The sequence below is a fragment of the Carcharodon carcharias genome, chromosome 5 (assembly GCF_017639515.1).
Source record: "Carcharodon carcharias isolate sCarCar2 chromosome 5, sCarCar2.pri, whole genome shotgun sequence".
NCBI classification, from domain to species: Eukaryota; Metazoa; Chordata; class Chondrichthyes; order Lamniformes; family Lamnidae; genus Carcharodon; species Carcharodon carcharias.
In genome coordinates this window covers 45,692,751-45,717,065 of record NC_054471.1, presented here as the reverse complement: position 1 = coordinate 45,717,065, position 24,315 = coordinate 45,692,751, and the positions used below count along the sequence as shown (strand labels likewise).

Genomic DNA, 24,315 nt, shown 5'->3' with positions numbered 1-24,315 from the left:
AAGTTTGTGATTTAGGCATTTCAAGTCCTCAGTCAAGTGTTCTACTTTCTGTGACTGATTCTCAATTGTTCTTGCCAATACTCTTTTTCCAATCAGCAAACTCTTCTCCCATACATGGGGAGGCAATGGTGTAGTGGTATTGTTGCTGGACTAGTAATCCAGAAACCCAGGATAATGCTCTGGGGAACCTGTGCTAGAATCCTGCCAAGGCAGATGGTGGAATTTGAATTCAATAAAGGTCTGGAATTAAAAGTCTAACAATGGCCATGAAACCAGTGTCGATTGTTATAAAGACCCACAGATTCACTAACATCCTTTCCTGGCCTACATGTGGCCCCAGGCCCAATGAATTAAAAAACAAACATGAAAGTTGGGCCAATTTCTCATCTCATTGTTGGCCACAGTAATTTTTTGAAGTTGGTTAAAATCAACATGATCTGCAATACAGTCATTGCTACATTGCTAGCGAGACAGTAAAATCATTACCCAGAATAAAATTCTTCAATAGGTGATTAAGGAATAATTCTGACCATAACAATTCCATTTCCAAAGTGACTTTATACAAAGGAATAGGTTCATAAATTCCATTATTACCTCTTATTAATACATTTTCCTTCATAAAACTATCCAGACACAAATTGTATTAACTGTAACCATCAATCTGCCCTGGTATCTCTCAAAATTTTGATCTGTTTACTTATTTCATTGGAGGAGGAGGCAAAGCATCCAGAAACTCTCATAACCTGACTTCCTTCAATAATAATCAAAGAAGAATTCTCTGAGCTATATTCCTCTTTCTGGAGGTCAAGTTTTCACATTTCCATTTCTCTTTCTCTTTCCTTTTCTAATTCAAATTTTGTCATCTCTCTTTTTTATTCTGCCTCCAGCTTTCCAATTCCAATTCTTCCTTTTGCTTTTGCCTCCAATTCAAGTTTTTTCTGCTACAACTGAATATTAGCCAATTCAATTGACTCGCCCCCTGGAGAATGTGGTCTCTCTGGTATCCCTTCCAAATTCAAACGTGATTACCTCAACTATTTCCACTCACCTCACCCCTATGGTTAATTCTAACTCCAATTTATCTGTCAGTTTTTTCAACTTACTCTTGGTTATTTTTTGTAAACCAGTCAGGGTTGCATTTTTAATCTCTAGAAAAATCTTAATAATCTCCAAAGCCATTTTGAATTCCAACCCTTATACTATACTTCACTGAAACTCCAATTCCTATGACAAGTGCCTCCATGTACTCATTCTTTAGGGATTCACAGATCCCACGAAGAGTCAAGGATTTCTAATCCTGCAAGAAATCCCATTTTATTATGATAATCCCAGACAAGACGGCACTTTAATGATCCCAGCTGATGTTACTACTGGACAAGTCAGATCCCAGAGTGGCTTGATAGATCCTAACTTTTATTTTTTGTTCAGAAACATGGAAGTTGGCTACTGAACAGGCTCACAGAGGTCTGTTGATGACTTTTATCGAAAGAATAAAACAGTTATTAAATAAGAAAAGATGAACTATATTGCAGTACTCCTTCATCCAACTATACATTTAGATCAAAAACAGAATTACCTGGAAAAACTCAGCAGGTCTGGCAGCATCGGCGGAGAAGAAAAGAGTTGACGTTTCGAGTCCTCATGACCCTTCGACAGAACTTGAGTTCGAGTCCAGGAAAGAGCTGAAATATAAGCTGGTTTAAGGTGTGTGTGTGGGGGGCGGAGAGATAGAGAGACAGAGAGGTGGAGGGGGTTGGTGTGGTTGTAGCGACAAACAAGCTACAACCACACCAACCCCCTCCACCTCTCTGTCTCTCTATCTCTCCGCCCCCCACACACACACCTTAAACCAGCTTATATTTCAGCTCTTTCCTGGACTCGAACTCAAGTTCTGTCGAAGGGTCATGAGGACTCGAAACGTCAACTCTTTTCTTCTCCGCCGATGCTGCCAGACCTGCTGAGTTTTTCCAGGTAATTCTGTTTTTGTTTTGGATTTCCAGCATCCGCAGTTTTTTTGTTTTTATACATTTAGATATATACAGATTTGTAAGGGTGACACAAGTCACACAATCTATCTTCCAGTAAGTATACAGTCCATGTAAAGCAATAGGTGACCTGCAGTTGGACACCCCACACTCTGAAACTAAGATGCCATGCAAAGCAGACGCTACAGATCTCTTTCCTGCACACCCCCAACCCATTTACCGAATCAAGTAGCAGAAGACATTATGTGAATCACAACTGTTTTATTGTTAAACTATAGTTCAGAACAAATATCAATTTCCACTCTCCCTGTCTAGAAGCTAAACCACTACTGGGGAAAAACCCAGCCCTGAAGTGCAGGTTTCAATGAGCATCATCTGCTCTTATTTAACTCTGAAGCTTGTCCTGGTTTATTCTTAATAGGACCTGCATTTCCAGCATTGTCAAGGTGCTCGTCACACAGGCAACCAGTCTCACACAAACTCCGTCTTTCACATGAGGGTTTCCAATCTCCGCTCGAAGAACTCGCCTTGGAATCTTCTCCCAAACAACGCTTTCTCTTGGGCATCTTCAACAAGGATCCACCTCCAGATTTCAATCTCTCCTCAGTATCACTAACTTTACAGTGCAGGAGGAGGCCAATTGGCCCATTCTTTTGATGTTCCTCTCCCCTGGATCACGACATGCATTCAAGCTTCACCTTCCACACACTCTCTCAAGTACTCAGCTGTGCCAACAGAACATCACTGCTTCACAGACCTGTAGTAAGGAGTCACCAACCTTTGGCTGTCTCCTTGAATCTTCTGGCAAGCCCACTTTGCCTTAATTCCGCTCCCAATAGCTTTCTCTCTTTAATTTGGAGCCATTCCCTCTGCTCCTTACTTTAACTTCACTGAACAGGAGATGTTCCAGATTCCTATCCCCGTTCTTTGATTTGGGACCTTTTCCTGTCCCACTCCCTGGTTTTGGGACTTTCTTCTTTGGTTTGGGACTTGCTCTCTGTCCCTTTCCCGTGTCCAGCTTCTTCTGGCACTGTCTTCCGAATGGCATTCTCTTCTGGGTTACCTGACCCTCTCTTTGCACGGTTTCACGTTCATTTCTGATCTTCGTCTGCACAAGCATAGAGCTGGCTTTAAATCTTAAAAAAAAACTGCACACATGCACAGGGCCGGTCTACTAGCCTGAAGATGTGAACATACCCCAACTGTTCATGTGCAGCCATTCTCCAGCCAGCACATGCGTAGAAGCTGAAGATCACAAGAAGGAACAATTTTTACAAGTGAGGCCATTCCAGGGCCGGTGCATGCACAGAAAACTCTGAGGCCCATTGGAAACTGTAGTTCCCAAGTCAGAGGGCCCGGCCTTCATTTTTTTTTACAAGCTAAGTTTTTCCTTTTTCATTTCTGGGGTCCATAACAGGTGTATTTCACTTCAAGTCACTTTGCCGTTCAGAATGTGCTGCTTGGCTGCAAGGGCTAGCAGGACTCTGATCATGACCTTGGAGACATTTTGGTGGCTTGAAAGTATGGTGGGACTATAGTACCTGATAGGCTGAATGGATCAGTAGGTCTTTGCCTGCCCATTTTTATGTCTTTGTCTATCATACCTGAAGAGGCTGGCATTCCAGCTAGTTGACACATGATATACTGATTGGATTGGTACAAGCAAGTGCTTGATCACTTAAGTCTTGTGCCCTTGATCTCTGTTATTCTTTTCTACTCTCTCTAAAGTATCCAGAAAATGAACTAGCCACAAGGCCCAAAGGTTCTGATGAAGGGTTGTGGATCTGAAATGCTAACTCTACGCTTCTCTCACTCCAGATGTAAAGAAAAATCCTTAATGAATACATTGTATAGTAATCTGAGAAAATTATAAGATCTAGGCAAAATACAGCATGAGCTCTGCTAAATGAACATTTTAAAATTTAATTAATGCATGCAATCTTGCTATAATTCACCTATTTATAAAAATTCAGCAATGTTTCACAATAAGAAACATAAATTACTTTCTTTCCTAGTTTATATTTGATTTCCTTGGTTAATTCAAGTAAAGGTACACAATTTCACAATTTGCTGCAGCAGATGTTTGCATCAATAGTTCTATTTTCTATTCACTGTTTTAAACATTAGACATTCTATAGAAGTTTGAAAAATGTTCTTATTCATTTATGGTTTTATTACTCCCAATGTAAAAACGAAAGATAACACACTGGTGCATCTTATATTAGTCCATAAAATAGCAGACTGTTAAATAAGTGTAATCAGTAGTAATTGTCAAATATTAAAAGTAGATCATTGAAACAAGTCCACACATTCTATTTTATGATACTGAGGGAGAGAAAATTTGCTAAAAGCACTAAAGAAAAACATGGCACAAAAATCAGTATCAGCTAGTATTAATATTCATTGAAATATTTTACCTACCTATATCAAAAGATACTTTTGTTAAATCTTCCTTGTTTTTAGCTTCTTCTGGATCTTCTGAGGGTGCTACCTGAGAGTGCTGAGAGTCTCTTACTGCATCTGTTTCTAAATCAAACAGAAAAATAAAAGCTCCTAGATTTTATAAAATATATACTTCAAAATATAACGCAATTATTCTTCTCTACTTTGTTGTGAAAATACCTTTGAAAATAAATGGATTTGAATGTTACACTGAGGTTACAGATGGACTTCATGGGAAGAATTTTCCAGTTCGGCGAGTGGGCCCAAGGTGTAAAATGACACGAGGTTACGTCGGGCGTGCATCCTGACGTCACCGCGCATCATTTAAATTTTCAGTTCGGAGGGTGCGCAGCCGATTGAACTGTCAAAGGCCTGTTAAGGCCATTAATTAACTAGGCTATTGAGAAAGCTGCCTGTCCAACCTTAAGGTTGGCGGGCAGGCGAAGAGCCCAGGCGGCCTTCGCATTTTTCATGGAGCCTCATACATAGGCAGGTTGAGGTTTCATGACGGGTTTATAAATTAAATAAATTTTTTCATTAAAGTTCATTGACATGTCCCAGCTCATGTGACACTGACACATGAGGACAAGTCTTAAATTTTTTTTTCTTTATTAAAATTTTTAGAACCTAAAACTTTTCTCCCTTTATGCACTCCTTCGCATACATGCACAGAAGAGCACACTCCCGACTCAGGGAACTCCCCACCCCCCCCCCCACCCCGCCTGCACAGGGAGTGTACAGCGCTTCCGGGTGCATTTCACGCTGGGTGGGCCTTAATTGGAATCACCATCACTAGTTGAATCCTAAAGGACATAATTGCCAGACTGACCTTGTGGCATGTGGTGAGAGAACCAACTAGAGGGTACAACCTCTATAAAGAGATTGGCATGTAAAATTAAAGCGCATGGGAATGGGGTAGTATATTGAGATAGAAAGAAAACTGGTTAGCAGACAGGAAACAAAGAGTAGGAATAAACGGGTCTTTTTCTGAATGGCAGGCAGTGGGGTACTGCTGGGATTGGTGCTGGGACCCCAGTTACTCACAATATATATTAATGATTTAGATGAGGGAATTGAATGCAATATCTCCAAATTTGCAGATGACACAAAGCTGGGTGGAAGGGTGAGCTGTGAAGAGGATGCCGAGATGCTTCAGTGTGATTTGGACAAGCTGAGTGAGTGGGCAAATGCATGGCAGATGCAGTATAATGTGGATAAATGGGAGGTTATCCAGTTTGGTAGCAAAAACAGGAAGGCAGATTATTATCTGGCTATAAATTGAGAGAGGGGAATGTGCAACGAGATCTGGGTGTCCTCGTACACCAGTTGCTGAAGGTAAGCATGCAGGTGCAGCAGGCGGTAAAGAAGGCAAATGGTATTTTGGCCTTCATAGCCAGAGGATTCGAGTACAGGAACAGGGATGTCTTGCTGCAATTGTACAGGGCCTTGGTGAGACCACACCTGGAATATTGTGTGCAGTCTCCTTATCTGAGGAAAGATGTACTTGCTATAGAGGGAGTGCAGCGAAGGTTTACCAGACTGATTCCTGGGATGGCGGGACTGACATATGAGGAGAGATTGAGTCCATTAGGATTATATTCGCTGGAGTTCAGAAGAATGAGGGAGGATCTCAGAAACCTATAAAATTCTAACAGGACTAGACAGGGTAGATGCAGAAAGGATGTTTCTGATGGTGGCGGAGTCCAGATCCAGGAGCCACAGTCTGAGGATATGGGGTAGCCCATTTAGGACTGAGATGAGGAGAAATTTCTTCACCCAGAGTGTAGTGAGCCTGTGGAATTCGTTACCGCAGAAAGTAGTTGAAACCAAAACTGTATGCTTTCAAGAAGGAGTTAGATATAGCTCTTGGGGTGAAAGGGATCAAAGAATATGGGGAGAAAGTAGGAGCAGGCTATTGAGTTGGATGATCAGCCATGATCATAATGAATGGCGGAGCAGGCTCGAAGGGCCGAATGGTCTACTCCTGCTCTTAGTTTCTATGTTTTCAACCTATTTGTTCCTGCTGTGATCAAGTTATCTATCACAAATGCAAGATTGACCAAAGTCCTGTTGTCACACTAATGACACCCTCCAACATGCTGTGTGGCACCACCGCAAGGTAAGTAGGTTAGATTACGCTTGGGTCCAGCAGCTGGAATCCATGGAGTCCTGTAGGCCATTGGCAGCAGCAGAATCCCATCACAATTTCAAACAATATGGCCCAGCATATGCCTTACTCTATCAACATCAAGCCTGATGACAAACTCTCATTCAATGAAGAGTGTAGAAGAGTATGTCAGGACCAGCACCAGGCATACCTGAAAATGAAGTGACAACTCAATGAGCACAGCAACACACGCAAGATAAATAGCGCAAATTGCATGCTAAGCCATCCAACAGTCAATGGATCAAGTCAAAGTTCTGCAGTAATGCCACATCCAGTCATGATTGGCACTGGGCAATTGAGCAAGTTACAGGAGCAGGAGGCTCCATGTACATCCCACATGCTCTATGATAACGGATCCCGGCATGTGTGCACAAAACTTAAATGTTGAACCATCCACAACCGTCTTCAGCCAGAAATGCTAAAAAAATGATCCATCTCAGCCTCCTCCTGAGGTCTCCACCATCATAGATGCCAGTCTTCAGCCAATCTGACTCACTCTATGTAATATCAGAGAAACAGCTAAGTGCGCTGGATACACTAAGTGCACCAGGTCCTGGTAATAGCCCATCTATAATGCTGAGGACTTATGCTCTAGGACTAGCTGCACCTCTAGCCAAGCTGTTCCAGTACAGCTCCAACCCAACAATGTGAGAAATTGCCCTGTTCACAAAAAGCAGGGCAAATCCAACTTGGTCAGTTACCACAGTACCAACCTACCGTCAATGATCAGCAAAGTGTTTAAAGAAGTCATCAACACTGCTTTCAAGCAGTATGTACTCACCAATAACCTAGTCACGACAACTACTCGGTTCCAGTCTTCATTACAGCCATACTCCAGACAAGGGCCGAAGAGCTAAATTCCAGAGGTGAGATGAGAGTGACTGACCTTGACATCAAGACAACAGTGAAGCATATGTGCCACCAAGGAGTGCTAGTAAAAATGAAGTCAATGGGGATTAGGAGGAATGTTGCCCGGTAGCTAAAAACATATCTACCACAAAGGAAAAGGGTTGTGATTGTCGCAGGCTAATTAAGTCAGCCCCAGGACAACATCGTCAGCTATCTTCAGCTGTTTTACCATAAGCTCAGAAGTGGAGATGTTTACTGATGATTGCAGAGCGTTCAGTTCCTCTTCACAACCCCACAGATAACAAAATAGTGCATGCCCATATGCAACAAAACCTGGACAACATTTAGGCTTAGGCTGGTTAACATTTCATAACATTTACATAACGTCAGTGTCAGGCAATGAACATCTCCAACAAGGAGGAGTTTAACCACCTTCCCTTGACATTCAATGGCATTACCAAAGCTGAACCCCTCCAAATTAGCATGCAGAGTCATCACTGACCAGAAGTTAAACTGCACTAGCCATGTAAATACAATAGCTGCTGGAGCAGGTCAGAGGTGAGATAGGTTATATATTCTGCACTGTGGAGTAACTCATCAGATGGACAAAATCAGCACAAAAATGATCATCACATGTTCATGGGCAACTAGGAATGGTCAATCAATCCTGGCCTTGCTGACAACACCCATATCCCCAGAATGAAGTGAAAAAGAAAATCACCAGCCCACACATCTCATCCATGAGAGATAGCATTATGGAAGACATCTTTTTCACAAAACCAAATGATTGGTCAGTACTAACGGAATCTTCTGTTAGTGTGGAGGGTACAAAGCTGACCGGACTGATAAAAGGATGAAGCTAGCTGTTGCCAATGGAAAAGAGATGCACTATAATCACCTGTATCACCTGACATTTATGAAGGTAGGACATCAGATTTTTGATCAATGTCACACAATCCATCCACTGATAGCTCATGGATGGCATAAGTAAATAAGATCACTGATACTAGATTTTTCTTTGAAGAGCAGCAATTGATGGTCAGAATGTCTTTGGGAATAAGGTGTAGTACCTTGAAGTAAAACAGCCAAATTGGCATGAAATAACAGAGGACTGGGTGAAAGAAACAGAAAATGCTGGAAATACTCAGATGAAAGGTCTGAAATGTCAACTCTGTTTCTCTCTCCACAGAAATTGCCAGACCTGTTGAGTATTTAAAGCATTTCCTGCTTTTATTTTAGATTTCCAGCCTCTGCAGTATTTAGCTTTTGTAGAGGGCTGGGTGAAATAGTTCTGGTCCAGAAACTGCAGTCAGTTTGGAGTATTCAAATATTCAATTTTCTAGAGAATTATTCTCTAGAAATGAGGGAAGCAGAAAGTAGGAAACTATAGGTCAGTCAGGCTAACATCTGTCATAGGAAAAGCACTAGAATCCATTAAAGTAGTAATAGTTTTTTTATGTAGTAACATTCAAAGTGGACAAGGGGGATCCAGTTGACGCGGAGTACTTGGGTTTCTTAAAGGCATTTGATAAGGTACCACATCGAAGGTTACTACACAAGATAAGAGCATATGGTGTAGGGGGTAACATATTAGCACAGATAAAGGATTGGTTGACAAACAGAAGGCAGAGGGTAGGGTCTTTTTCAGATTAGCAAACTGTAACTAGTGGAGTGCCATAAAGGTCAGTGCTGGGTCATCAACTATTTACTATCTATATCAATGACTTGGATGAAGAGACCAAAGTTGTACAGGGCCTTGGTGAGACCACATTTGGAGTTATTTGCGCAGTTTTGGTCTCCTTATTTAAAAAAGAGGTAATTGCTTTAAAAGCAGTTCAGAGAAGGCTCACTGGATTCATCCCTGGGATGAAGTGGTTGCCTTGTAAAGAAAGGTTGTACAGGTTAGGCCTATACCCATTGGACTTTAGAAGAATAAAGGGATGATCTTATTGAAACATGCAAGATCCTGAGGGTACTTGATAGGGTGGATACCCAGAGGATGTTTGCTCTTGTGGGAGAGACAAAAGCTAGGGGGCATAGGTCAAAAATAAGAGGTTTCCCTTTTAAGACAGAGATGAGGAGAAACGTTTTCTCCCAAAGTGTCGTTGGTGTCTGGAATTCTCTTCCCCAGAAAAGTAGGGGTCTTTGAATTTATTCAAGGCAAAGTTAGACAGATTTGTTTTTGGCAATGGAGTCAAGTGTTACAGAGGCCAGACAAGAAAGTGAAGCTGAGAGCACAACCAGATCAGCCATATTATTGAATGATGGAACAGGCTCAAAAGGGCCAAATGGCCTACTCCTGCTCCTCTGTTCCTATTTTCCTAGAACTGTCAAGCCCAATATGTATGAGTGGACAACCTGAAGAAAATTTTACATTTAAATGGTGTGCCACATGGCCAACAAGCATCAGAGGTATTTTATGCAAAGTTTTTAAGCTCTCAGAGGATTGTAGAAAGAAGCATTCTTTCTGGGTGTGCTCTCTTAATGTAAGGTGCATGAATCAATGTGTCTAACATGATTTTTAAGATATCTTAAGACAGGATATTTCTTTTTTTAATTCTCTTGAATTTTTATCATTCCTTCTCCTCCTGCTTTGGACAAGCATATCCATACCTGCTCATTCCAGTGATTTATGGAGGATATCTGGAATGAAGAAGAACGTCTTAATTTGATAAAATCAAATTTGTTCAGGTTTTATGTAAATTTTGTTAGTGCCACACTATCATTCTTTGGTTTGAAAGGCAGTCTCTGAACATCTATTAGCATTACTTGTGTGTTCTGGGACCCAGGTTACTAAATTTCAATTTGCATCAAAATAACAGCAAAATATTCGACTCAAAACGTTAACTCTGTTTCTCTCTCCAAAGGTGCCGCAAGATCTAGAGAGTATTTCCATTACTTTGATTTTATTCAACTTGCATTTGCAGTATCTAAGTTGTAATGCTACTTATTGCTAAGAAAATGATGTGTAGGTTAAATAAGCTTATGACTAGAAGCAAGTGTACTCTAATCATCAGAAAGAATGTATATTGCTGAGCTGAATTTATACCTTTTGATTCATCTCCACCTTCCTCATCTTCCTCAGTTATAATTGCGTCCTCCAAATTAACGGGAAAAGCTGCATGCCGTTCAAATTCAGCTGTAGAAGACAATGGTAGAAGTATCCATCACTAATAAGAAATACAGTCTTGAGCAACAAGTAATCTTTTTACTGCAATGCATGGTCTGAAGTGGTAAAATAATGGGCTGAATTTTGTTCTTGTCACAGGAGTCCCGCCAACAGGGCTGAAAACAGGTGGGCGACCTTGCTTTGGCTGTCTGAGGGACCCAGGCCTTATCTTGCAAATGGCAGTCAGCTAGCTAGCTACCCCCAGAGCTGCCATCCCGCTGCCATCCCTATTAAGGATAGTCATCCACCCCAGGAGCTGCCAGCCAATCAGGGGGCCAGCAGCTCAGCAGCCTCAGGAGTGCCTCCAGAGCATGGCACCCTCTGAACCAGGTAAGTGGAGTCTCAGAGTACTGGGGTCAGCCTGTCAGGGCCCATAGGTGGGTGGGTGGGGTTGGTGAGGACATGGGGTGGCTGTTGCTGCTGGGAAATGCTGTCTGTGGGCCAGAGGGTCCAAACAGAAGGCTCGCTCAACCCTCCTGGGAGACCACCAGGATTTATCTGGTGGTTTCCCCATGTGGCAGAGGAGCCATAAGCCGCTGTTTAATTAGCAGTGGCAGCCGGTAGTGGTCCTTAGTTGTCCACTTAAGTGACTCAATTGGACTTTGGATGGTAGGGCTGTCTGCCACCTTCTCACTGCTGTAAGATGACATGGTTGTGTGAACCTGATGGTATTCCAACCCTTGCCTTCCCTCACCACATTACAGCACCACCAGTCCGTTCCTGGAGTAAGACTTAGCCCATTGTGTAAGAATCCACACAAAATAAAACCTGGCTTGCACTGACATTTTCTAGTTAAAGCAAAGTGCTCCAGATATTCTATAGTTAGCACAGGATTAAGTTGCAGCATTCAAGCTACATTAGCAATGTTAATACTGGGTTAACAAATTAAAAATCAAGGTTTGCTTACAACACAGTACCATAATGGCTAAGTAATAAGGTGCTTCAAGATAATTGAAATGTACATAACAAAATAACTTTGAATGTTCTAGGGAGTAATGAAATAAAATTTAAAAACACAAATGGAGGGGGGTTGGGAAGTGCAAATGTCCAAAGGGACCCAAGTGTCCTTGTTCACGAGTCACTAAAAGTTAACATGCAGGTGCAGCAACTAATTAAGAAACTGAATGGTATGTTGGCCTCCATCACAAGGGAACTTGAGTACAGGAGTAAAGATGGGCCTTAACTTTAGAGCTCCCCAGCAACAGACTATGGGGTACGACAAAGATGCGCCGAGGAATCCTGTTCAGAAGTTCACAGGTAAGGTTTACAGGCAATTACCCAGAAGTGGAAAGTTCCCTGGGCAATTGCCCTGCACTGGGAACCGTCCAAAAATGCGATTTAAATCATAAACTGGGTTACACCAATAGTTACCCTGAAGAATTAAAACCAATTTTAACTTCTGGGTAACCATTGTACAGACGCAGAAAGACCCCACCAAGGGGATTTGCCTCAACCCAACCCCCTGCACCCCCCCGGACTACCCACCCACAAGCCAACCTCAATGACTGCCCCCCCAACTGTACTCCCCCACACCTCCCGACAAGCCACCCCGAACACCACCCCCCCCTCCACAGGTCTCTCACCAACCCATGGCAACCCACACCCCCCATGGGACTCCACCACCACCCACTCTCTCCCACACCCTGGAGCCCCAAGGATTCACCCACATTCCCCCCCCACCCCCCAACAGGATTCCCAACACCCACACAGGTCTTCTCCTCCAACGTTCCCCCCCGACCACCCCAGCAGGCCCAACTCTCACCCTCCCAACCCGCCCCCCCTGAAAAGGCCTCTCCATTCCTTCTGGAAGTCCAGCCCGAAACAGTCCCCCCACCTCCCCAACCTCTGATCCAACAACCACCCACCCTGACCTCCGATCAACCGACAACCCCCAAATCCTATCCACTTACCTTAGACATTTACCTTTTCCCTGGCCTGTGAAAGGCCTATGAATTTCAACGGACCTTTAAATTCACCTGTTTTACAGCAGTTATGCTGTAAAAAGGGGGCATTGCTTCCTTCCCTTTGACTCTGTTGCACTTCAACGATGAGCCCTGGGAATTCGCTGCACTGCCTGGATCTCGCCTGGCCTGAGTTGGAAGGTCAGGCGAGACAGGTTGAAAAAAAAAATTTAATGCAAGCAATTGGACACGGAGTGGCAACCTGATGCTGATTGCCACTCCCAGGAAATTCAGGCCCTGTATCTTGCTACAGTTGTATAGAATCTTGGTGACACCTTACCCGGAGTATTGTGTACAGTTTTGGTCCCATTATCTAAGGAGGTATACACTTGCCATAGAGGGGGTGCAATGGAGGTTCACCATACTAATCCCTGGGATGGCGGGATTGTTCTTACAAGGAGAGATTGGAGAGACTGGGTCTGTATTCCTTTGTGTGTTAAAGAATGAGGGATGACCTCATTGAGACTTACAAAATTCTTACAGGGCATGACAGGGTGGATATAGATAAGATGTTTCCTCTGACTGGTGAGTCTAAAACCTGGGGTTGTAATCTCAGGATAAGGGGTAGGCTATTTAAGATTGAGATGAGGAGGAATTTCTTCACTCAGAAGGTGGTGAATCTTTGGAATTCTCTACCCCAGAGAGTTGTGGAAGTTCAATCATTGAGCAAATTCAAGACAGAAATCGACAGATTTCTGGAGACCAATGACATCAAGGGAAAGTGATGCTGAGGTAGATGATCAGCCATGATCTAACTGAATGGCGGAGTAAGTAAGCTCAACAGGCTGACTGGCCTTCTCTTAGTTCTATGTTCCACTAGTGAGCCTAATAAATACAATGAAATAATTCATCATCATATCATTGTTGTATGATGTAACAAAGAATACAATTATAATTGCACTGCTTGTGGATGAAAACAAAGAGGGGCAGATTTGATCCAGGCAACAGAGGTCTTGCCCGTGGCTAAACAGCTGGCGAGACCCCCCCCCGTATCCTCTTCACTGGGGGTAAGTCTGCTGTGTTAAGTACCTATCAGACACTTAAGTGGCCACATCAAGTCTTCCCGATGTATAGTTGTGGGGTGGGGGGGGCGGGGAGAAGGGGAATGCCATCCCCCTTGAGATTTGCCAGCCAATCAGAACCATTCAGCCCATCAGGCCTCAAAAGGGTTATCTGATTAGTCTGACAATTGTTTTCCCTTCAAAAATGTATCCTATTCTCTTTTGCAACTTATCATTGAGTTTACTTCCATCATCCTTTCAGTGGGTGAATTCAAGACTATAAGAACATGGTGCATTAAAAAAAATCCCCATTTTGTCTCTAGGTCTCTTGCTACTTATCCGACCCTTCTGCTACTCAACACAATTTCTCCTAATTACTCCACCAAAACCATTACGAATCTTGAACACCTCTATGAAATCTCACCTTAACCTTCTCTGAGTGAAGAAATTCCTCCTCATCTCAGTCTTAAACGGCCTATCCCTTACCCTAAAATGATGATCCCTGGTTTTAGACTCACTAGCCAGGGGAAACAACTCATCTACATCCACCCTGTCATGCCCCGTAGGAATTTTGTAAGTTTCACTGGGGTCTTCGAAATTCAAGGGAATACAGAGTCAGTCTCCCCAATCTCTGCTCATAAGACAATCCCACCATCCCAGGGATTAATCTGGTGCAATTCTTCATTATCTGCATGAAACTGAAGTCCAACATCCCGTGTACTATTCAAAAAGTTCTCCTCCGCGCCCTCTCCAAGGCCTCAACATCAATCCAAATGCGCAGTGCCAGAATTGAACACAATACTTCAGCTGGGGCCTAACCAGTGATTTAGAAGGGTTCAATATAATTTGCTTGCTTGTGTACTCTCTACCTCTACTATTCATAAAGCCAAAGATCCCATATATATTTTAAAAAAAAAATAGCCTTATCAACTTGTCCTGCCACCTTCAAATACATGCGCATGTGAAGCCTCAGGTCTGTCTATTCCTGCAGTATCTTTAAAAACATGCCTTATTCTTCCTTCCATTACTTCCATGTTAAATCTAATTTGTCATGCATCTGACCATTTCATCTGTTGGTCTTTGTTCTCCTTAAGTCTGTTACTATCCTCCTCATTTGTTTATTACACTTGAATTTCATGTCACCCACAAACTTTGAAATTATGCCTGCATACTCCCAGGGAAAGGCGGTGGCGTAGTGGTATTGTCACTGAACTGGTAATCCAGGTTAATGCTCTGGGGACATGGGTTTGAATCCCACCATAGCAGATGGTGGAATTCGAATTCAATAAATATCTGGAATTAAAAGTCTAACGATGGCCATGAAATCATTGTTGATTGTCGTAAAAACCCACCTGATTCACTAATGTCCTTTAGGGAAGGAAATCTGCCATCCTCACCTCACTGGTCTGGCCTACATGTGGCTCAAGATCCATAGCAATGTGGTTGACTCTTAAAAATGCCCTCTGAACAAGGGCAGTTAGAGATGGGCAATAAATGCTAGCCAGTGACACCCACATCCCACAAGCGAATTAAAAAAAACTCAAGTCTAGGTCGTATAATATATATCAAAAGGAGTATTAGGCCTGACACCAAACCCAGAGACATCACTATATACTTCCCTCCAGCTTGCATAATAGCCGGTCACCACTACTCGGTTTTCTCTTCTTTAGCCCATTCCATATTCACAACTGCCACTGCCCCTTTAATTCCATGGGCTTCAATTTTACTAATAAGCCTACTATGCCGTACTTTGTCAAATGCCTTTTGAAAGTCCATAAATACAATATCAATCAAACCACCTTCATCAACCCTGTGAATTATTCCATCAAAAAAAAAAAATCAATGAAGAGAATTCCTTCAATTCCAGCCTTTTGTGCATTCCAAATTTCTTTACCTCACCTCTGCTAGTCTAGGCTCTACCTCACTACCTGTCCCTCCTCCTTCAAGATGCTCTACCGTTTAAATTTACTTCTTTGACCAAGCTTTTAGTGATTTATTTTATTTTGCAAGTTACTTCAGCTAAGAATGCACAGTACTGCACACGTATGGTGCAATATTTTAACGCATACATTGATTTTTTCTGGATGAGAAACGTCCAACAGAACCTAACTTCGGCTTTGACATTGATTCCTATGGGAAGCTATGATTAACATGAGGTTGGTTCATTTAAAAGTGGTGATTTTTAGCAAAGTAACCACCACTTAGTGAGGACTTATGTAGAGAGCTCAAAAACAAAAAAAGCTATGTATGAAAAATTAAAAGGCAGAATAATTGAATCTTGATATGCTTAAAAACTAGATTATAAAAATGTTAACTAATTTACCTTGAGCTTCCTCTAGCATCATTTTTTCCAGTTGATCTCTAACAGTAAGTAATGCTGATTGCAGTGTTTCTACCCGAACTCGTTCAATATTGTCAAACTTCACTTTCTGTCGCTGTGGCTCCAAAAGCTGAAACATGTCCAGAATCTGAAATATTGTTTTATAGTGGTTATTATTTGAATGATAAGATGGATTTCTAAGCTTTTGCAATGGAAACTAGATTATCATGCATTCACTACCTTTGACAGTAATTTTTATAGATAATAGAAGACCTGCAGGAGTAAGAGCGTCTGGCACTTTTTTCCTCCAAAGATCCTCTTGCTGGTAAGATCAGCTGGTGCTAGAACAACTTGATGTACTTCCTCATTGTTCCTCCATACCATCAGCCTAACTGTAACCTATGTACACGCTACAAACATAACAGATCTGACTAAAAATCTCTGCCCAATGCCAACCAGCAGTCCTCAGTAAAAGTTATGCTATAGGCAGAGGGCTTAATCCAATTATCCTAACATCATCCTCCACAATACTGATCCAGTGGAGTTCCTTCAAAATTAATATTCAGCCTGTTGAAATTCCCCCCTCATTGACTTGGGACATATTTAAATGGGCAAGCTCTTATTTATTGCTAACAGGAGTATTGGAGGTGAGTGTTGCTCTAGGTGGGCATTTATTACAGCTGGTGTGAGGTAAAGTGATCAGCAATGACCGGTAAATTAGGAGCTTAAATAATGGTAATACTACATGTTCACAGGGATTCTGTTTTGTTGTTAAAGTAGCTTAGAATAAAAATGAACTTGCTTCCTTTGGCTTGAACCACCTTTCATACAGCACTGAGATAGGAAATTAAGTACACAATGTCACCAATATTATTGTGACACCGCTTCCGTGGTGTGCAGGGCTGCTTAACAATCAGGCATAACAAAATCTTGAATATTTCTAATGTCCCCTTCCCTCTCCCAATTGTCATAAAGGGAATCTCTTCGGATTCCTTCAAGCCTCTTCTAAATGATGGATGTCAAGCTGCATGACCTGTAGTTACCTGATGCTGATGTACTTTTTTTTTTAAAAAAAGGATCTATATGCTACCTGAAATTACCTACTGAACTATTGAAGGTATGGGCAAGGGGCTCACAAAGCACCTGTTCCAGTTTTTTACTCATTCTTAAACCCCTATTGGTTTTGAGCTTTCCTAATCTTTCCATGATGACTTACTACTGTGTCTGTTTTAATCATTATAGTGCTACTCAATTCAGCTGGAGCATAAGCATCATCAATAGGGCTAAAGACTGATATGAAATAGTTATTTGCAGTTCTGCAATAACCTGAGAATCAGTTTGCATCTGTCCCAAATTGTCATTCAGTGCCCTTATACAATCTATAACAATCTTCTGACATGGCTGAATAGGTTCTTTTACTATAACCACAGTTGTTCACAACTTTCTTTTTCTTGAGGGGGGCTGGGGTGAGGTGGGAGCAGGGCAGGCTTTTCCATTGAGGTTGCTGTGGCTGGGGGATTGAAAAGTGCCGCCTTTGGTGTGCAATGGTGTCGGGGGGACTGAAGCTACGATTGTAGAATTTTGCGCAGTTGCAGGACTCTCTTTGGTGACAGCAAATATTTGCTATCATGCAGCACAGGCAAGATCAACTTGTCGAGGGATTTGAGGCACGGCAGCCAAAGGACAAAGAAAAGCAAGTAGAAGTGCAAATGCGTGAGCGCACATGGTCCCTTATTTCTCTGATGACTGCTTGTGGTCCCTCCTGCAGGCATCATTTCACAAATGCAAGTTACTATTTCCAATGAGAGGTAAATCCTTCTTCTGCACTGTACATCTGTCACGTCCAGATAGTTGCACCTTACTCAGTAGGTTCTGTCAGCAGGATAGTGGCAACTCCATTAGCCCTTTCTCCTTCAGAAGCCTTGCTGGCCTACAACCCCTTCAGGGGGTGTTGCTTTTGGTAGTGGGCGGACTCATCTCTGGCCAGCCAGTCTCCTCTCCCTTCCTCTCATCTGAGCGAGAGCCCCATATTTAAGTTCTTGGATTGCTGAGGTGCAGTCTGACTGATGATATGACCAGTCTGTTAGTGGTTCTTTAAACTTTAAACAGAATGGTTCTGAAAACAATCAGAAAGTCAAAACTTGGGCAATAAATATCAACTCCTACCTCTGCACTCTTTGCTCTTTCTGCAGTCTTATATCCCAACCTGGATTGAAACGGTATTCATTGAGGACCCCGCCTGTCCATGTGACAATTGTAAGACCGCGTGAGCTGCTTAAAGTCACAGCACATTACCATTCTAATTAGTTCAGTTGCCCCGTTAATTGATGTCAGATGGGCTACCAACTTTTGGGCCTGCCCATCTCCCAAAATATCAAGATTTGGCTTAATGATGTCAGGATCTCCCCCCGATATCATCACAATCTATTTTATGCTTCTTGGGAGTATCATGCGCCCACCCGCACACAGCAAAATTCAGACCAATGTTGATGTTGTTCTTCAGGGACCTTGATAATGGCATCCATTTGCAAGTTGTCCAAGCTTCAGCAACGTGGAGAAGCATGGGAGAGATTCTGTTCAAAAGAATTTGAGTTAAGTGTCTAATCTGATATCACGATTCTCAAAAACTTTTTAATTTACCATAGGCTGAGCTAGCACATTGGATTTGGTAGTGTCCGTTTTCATCAATGTCAGCTTTTTGGAATAGATAGCTTCTAAGATATGGGAAGTGAAGGGCATTTTCTATTTCCTCACCATGAATTGTAATTGAAAGTATTGGAATTGGTACGTTTGGTGATGGTTCAAAGAAGGGAACTTTCTGTTTCAGCTGGAGGATTAAATAGATGTGGGAAAGAACTGTTGAATTCAGATTATACAAGTTAGTTTCAAATCACAGGGCTGTCTCACATTTAAATCTGCCAGTCTAACTTGTGACTAATTTCATGCCCCTGTAAATTGGCTACTGGAAAGAGGTGATTACGGTTATCATGATACCCATACTCTCACCTAGAAGAGGGTCCTCAGAGAAACTTTGGAAATGGGGGTCAATGCTGTTGCCAGTAAATCAATATGTAAGTGGATAAACCCTACACACAATCACATGGTGTAGAATGGAGCTCTGCAATACCTTTGCATCATATTTCTGTGCAATCAATTTGCAGAGAGTGGTCTTTCCTGCAGATTTTGGACCCAATATTGCAACCTTACAAGGTGGACGAGGCTGTGGAGGGAGAAGATATGGTCGAGGATTGGAGATAAACCTTTTCAAAGTTTCTTCAGATGAAAGGAAATACATTTTGTCCAAATAGCTGCAAAACAGATAAACATTATGAACATTTGGTGCATATTTGAGCTTAAAACTGAATAGGCATAAAGTAAGCTTAATGATAAGATTCTGTTATGTACCCCCTACAAAACAAGACAATGATAAAAGTAATATATTCTATCGGAGGATATGTATATGCAATAACATGAAAATCATAGTGATTTCAAGGAACCTAGTATAAGCTGGCAATGATCAAATGGAATTTGAGGCCGCAATATTAATCCCACAGGATGGACGGCAGATGGTTAGAAATTGAATTACAGGAACACGGTCCCAATGTGCCAAGCAGGTACTGGATCAAAATCCTAGAACTCCCTTCCTAACAGTACTGGCTGTGGGTATACCTGCAGCACAGACTGCAGTAGTTCAAGGCGGCAGCTCACCACCACTTTTTCATAGGAATAGAAAATAGGAGGAGTAGGCCATTTGGCCCTTAAAGCCAGCTGCACCATTCAATATGATCATGGCTGATCCTCTATCTCAATGTCATACTCCCGTTCTCTCCCCATACCCCTCGACTCCTTTAACATCTCAAAATCTATTTCCTTCTTAAATATATTCAGTGACTTGGCCTCCACAACATTCTGTGGCAGAGAATTTCACAGGTTCACCACCCTGAGGTGAAGAAATTTCTCATCTCAGTCGTAAATGGCCTACCCCGTATCCTGAGATCATGACCCCTTGTTCTCGCCCCCCACAGCTAAGGGAAACATCATCCCTGTATCCAGTCTGTGCAGCCCTGTCAGAATTTTATACATTTCAATGAGATCCCCTCTCATCCTTCTAAACTCCAGTGAGTACAGGCCTAGTCAACCCAATCTCTCCTCATACGACAATCCTACCATCCCAGGAATCAATCTGGTGAACTTTCACTGCACTCCCTCTACAGCAAATGCATCCTATCTTAGGCAAGGAGACCTAAACTGCACACAATACTCCAGATGAGGTCTCACCAAGACCCCGTATAGCTGCAGTAAGACATCCTTGCTTCTGTACTCAAATCCTCTTGCCATGAAGGCCAACATACCATTTGCCTTCTTAACTGCTTGCTGCACATGGATGCTTGCTTTCAGTGATTGCTGAACAAGGATATCCAGGCCCCTTTGTACGTCAACGTTTCCCAATCTATCATAATTTAAATAATACTCTGCCATTCTGTTTTTCCAAACAAGTGGATAACTTCACACTTATCCACGTTATACTGCATCTGCCATGTATTTGTTCACTCACTCAATTTGTCTAAATCACCTTGAAACCTCTTTACATCTTGTTCAGCACTCATATTCCCACCTAGTTTTGTGTCCTCAGCAAACTTGGAAATATTGGATTTGATTCCCTCATCCAAATCATTGATATATAACGTTAATAGTTGGGGCCCAAGCACTGATCCCTGTGGTAACCCACTAGTCACTGCCTGCCACTCCAAAAAAAGATCCATTTACCCATTTATTCCTACTCTGTTTCCTATCTGCTAAACAATTCCTGTGCTTTAATTTTGCACATTAACCTCTTATGTGGGACTTCACAAAAGCTTTCTGAAAATCCAAATATGCCACATCCACTGGTTATCCCTTATCTATTCTACTAGTTACAGCCTCAAAAGACTCCATTAGGTCTGTCAAACTTGATTTCCCTTTCATAAATCCATATTGACTTTGTCTAATCCCGCTGATATTTCCTAAATGTTCTGTTACCACATTCTGTATAATGGACTCTAAAATTATCCCTACTACTGATATTAAGCTAACTGGTCTGTAATTCGCCATTTTCTCCATCCCTCATTTTTAAAATCGTGTAGTTACATTTGTCACTCTCAAATCTGCTGGGACTATTCCAGAATCTACAGAATTTTGTATACTCCCTAGTTTTTTTTCTAATTTTGGAAGATGACAACCAACCACCTCCTTTAGTACCCTGGCATGTATTGAGCAGGACAAATCCAAACTGGCCAATTGCTGCCCCATCGGGCTACTCTCAATCGTCAGTAAAGTAATGGAAGGGGTCATCAACCGATATTTGCATAACAGTAACCTTCTCACTGACACTCAGTTTGGGTTCTGCCAGGGACACTCAGCTCCTGACCTCATTACAGCCATGGTTCAAACATGGAAAATACAGCTGAACTCCAGAGGTGAAGTGAGTGACTGCCCTTGACATCAAGGTAGTAAAACTGGAGTCAATGGGATTCAGGGAGAAAACTCTCCACTGGTTGTAGTCATACCAAGCACAAAGAAAGATGGTTGTGGTTGTTGGAGGTCAATCATCTCAGTTCCAGGGCATCACTGCAGGTGTACCTCAGGGTAGTGTCCTAGACCCGACCATCTTCAGTTGCTTCATCGATGATCTTCCTTCCACCGTAAGATCAGAAATGGGAATGTTCGCTGACAGTTGCACAATGTTCAGCACCATTGGCGACTCCTCAGATACTGAAGCAGTCCGTGTCCAAATGCAGCAAGACCTGGACAACATTCAGGCATGAGCTGACAAGTGGCAAGTAACATTTGTGCCACACAAGTGCCAGGCAATGTCCATTTCCAACAAGAGAGAATCTAACCATCGCCTCTTGACATTCAATGGCATTATCATCACTGAATCCCCCACTATCAACATCTTGGAAGTTATCATTGACCAGAAACTGAACTGGACTAGCCACATAAATACTGTGGCTACAAGAGTATGTCAAAGGCTAGGAATCCTGCAATGAATAACTCATCTTCTGACTCTCCAAATCTTGTCCACCATCTACAAGGCACCAATCAGGAGCATGATGGAATAGTGTCCACTTGCCTGGATGAGTGCAGCCCCACAACACTCACGAAGCTTGACACCATCCAGGACAAAGCAACCTGCTTGATTGGCTCCCCATCCACATTCACTCAATCTACTACCAACGCACAATGGCAGCAGTGTGTACCATCTACAAAATGCACTGCAGGAACTAAGACCTCTTTGACAGTACCTTCCAAACCCATGACCACTACCATCTAAAAGGACAAGGGTAGCAGACAATGGAAACACCACCACTTGGAAGTTCCCCTCAAAGCCACTCACCATCCTGACTTGGAAATATAATCGCCGTTCCTTCACTGTTGCTGGGTCAAAATCCTGGAATTCCCTCCCTAAGAGCAATGTGGGTGTACCTACACCATATGGACTACAGCGGTTCAAGAAGGCACCTCACCATCACCTTCTCAAGAGCAATTACAGATGAGCAATGAATGCTAGCCTAGCCAGCAACACACACACCCCATGAATGAATAAAGGAAAAAAATATTCTATTCACACAAAGTCATGGAAAGCAATGAAACAGGGCTGAAAGTGAATGTAGTTGAAGGACACAAAATGGAGAGTGCAATAGAGATCTGTATTGTTGGACTGAAGGCATGGTCCTGAAGTGTTCAGTGGTTGGACTATATTCAACTTTTATATAATGTTCAAGATAGGAAACCAAACGTCAGATTGTCAAAATTCAGTAAACAAGATAATCCAGTAGAAACTAAGAATGCAACTATAGATTTGCAGATAGATTTGGATGACATTCAAATTTGCACACTGGTGAAACAATATATAAGTACAAATAGATAGAACAGAATTAGCACTAAATCATTCGAATAGAAATCCGAGAGTACAAGTGAACTAGTTACTTTCAACATAACTTTGGAAAACGTAGCAGTGCATTTTTAAAAAGTGAATCAAAAGATGGGCTACAGACTGAACAGTCTGAAAAGTCTACTGAGTTGATGCCGTGGCTGCACCGATAAAACTACACTTGAGTGTTGAATGGGCTGTTCTGATTATTACAGGCAAATTAAATGCACAAGCATTTGAGAGGTGCTGAATTACAAGACTGAGAAGAGACTTACAATGAAGTACTCCCTTAATAAGTCTATATGATGGGCAAAAACTTTGAGATTTAACCTCACTTACTTTTATGGAGTGCCTTATTCACATCTCTGAATAACATCTCAAAGGACATTAATAAACAGTACAATCACTGTTGTTCTGGAAGCAAACAATGTAGCCAATCTACAATTAGAAAAGACTTCCATTTACATAGTGACCACAGGATCATAAAGCACTTTACAGCCTCCTCCTCCTACTTCAGATACCATGTCTTAAGAGAACTTTGGTACCCATGGACATCCATTTGATTGGTCCATGATTATGCCTGGCAAAGTGCTTTTTCTGTTGCCTTCTGCAGTATGATTGAGCAGGAAACTCTCTCACTCTTACCAGTTGCCATCAATTGTACTGGAAGGATTTACAGGCTGATAATCAACCTCTTTGGCCAGGTTATGAATGCACCTTCCGTGGCCATCAAGTCCCAGAGTGGGTCTTGAACCCAGAGCTTCTGGCTCAGAGGTGGGGATGCTACCATTGTATCACAAGACCACCACTTTACAGCCAATGAAGTGCATTTGTGAAGTGTAGTCACTGTTGTAACATAAGGAAAAATAGCAGGGTCTCATTAACATAAGCATTGAGATGAATGACCAGTTATGTTGTTTTCAGTAGTGTTGGCTGATTATGAAATACCAACTGGCAAAACTCCCTAGGTCTTCCTTGTAAAATGTTATAGGACTTTTAATGTCTACCTAACCCAGCAGATGGGAACACTGTGTAATGAATCATCCAAAGTATATGGACTCCAACCACGAAGTTTCCCCTCTATACTCACTGGGGTGTCAGGCTATATGATGGGCAAAAACTTGGAGTGAGATTTAACCTCACAATCTTCTCACTCAGATAAGACTGCAAAATAACTGAACTGAGCTAATACAAGTAAGCTTACTCCAAGTGGAAGGGAGATGCAACCTCTGTAGCCTAAGAAGAGTTAAAGGGGGAAACCTAGCTGAAGCCCTGAAATTTCATCCTCGAGGCAGGTAGTGGGAGTTGGGAAAATTCCTCACTTGCCCCATCCATCTACAAGGACAAGGTTTTTATGTTTTTATTGATGTTGGTGAGGGGGAGGTGGAGGGGATGCATGTTGAAGTTGGCCCATCCAACCCAGGAAAATGTTCAGGGGCAGTTACAGGGGTTGTCGAGTGTGGAGGTAGGCTGTTTAAAAAGGCCCACCTTGGTGCTGTGGGACTTTG

The 24,315-nt window shown here is 42.3% G+C and overlaps 1 protein-coding gene across 3 annotated transcripts in view; it reads right to left on the bottom strand.

Moving 5' to 3' along the window:
• ak9 (adenylate kinase 9) overlaps positions 1-24,315 on the bottom strand; it is a 156,772-nt gene that overhangs the window by 61,462 nt on the left and 70,995 nt on the right. For 2 of the 3 annotated variants that reach the window (XM_041187856.1, XM_041187857.1), the window contains exons 12-15: positions 19,022-19,202; positions 15,898-16,042; positions 10,493-10,582; positions 4,407-4,511 (exon numbers count right to left, since the gene is read on the bottom strand). In XM_041187856.1, coding sequence (XP_041043790.1) covers positions 4,407-4,511; positions 10,493-10,582; positions 15,898-16,042; positions 19,022-19,202 — 521 coding nt within the window. Of the gene's footprint in view, positions 1-4,406; positions 4,512-10,056; positions 10,087-10,492; positions 10,583-15,897; positions 16,043-19,021; positions 19,203-24,315 lie in introns of those variants that run through there. The other variant, XM_041187858.1, reaches the window with a different exon arrangement.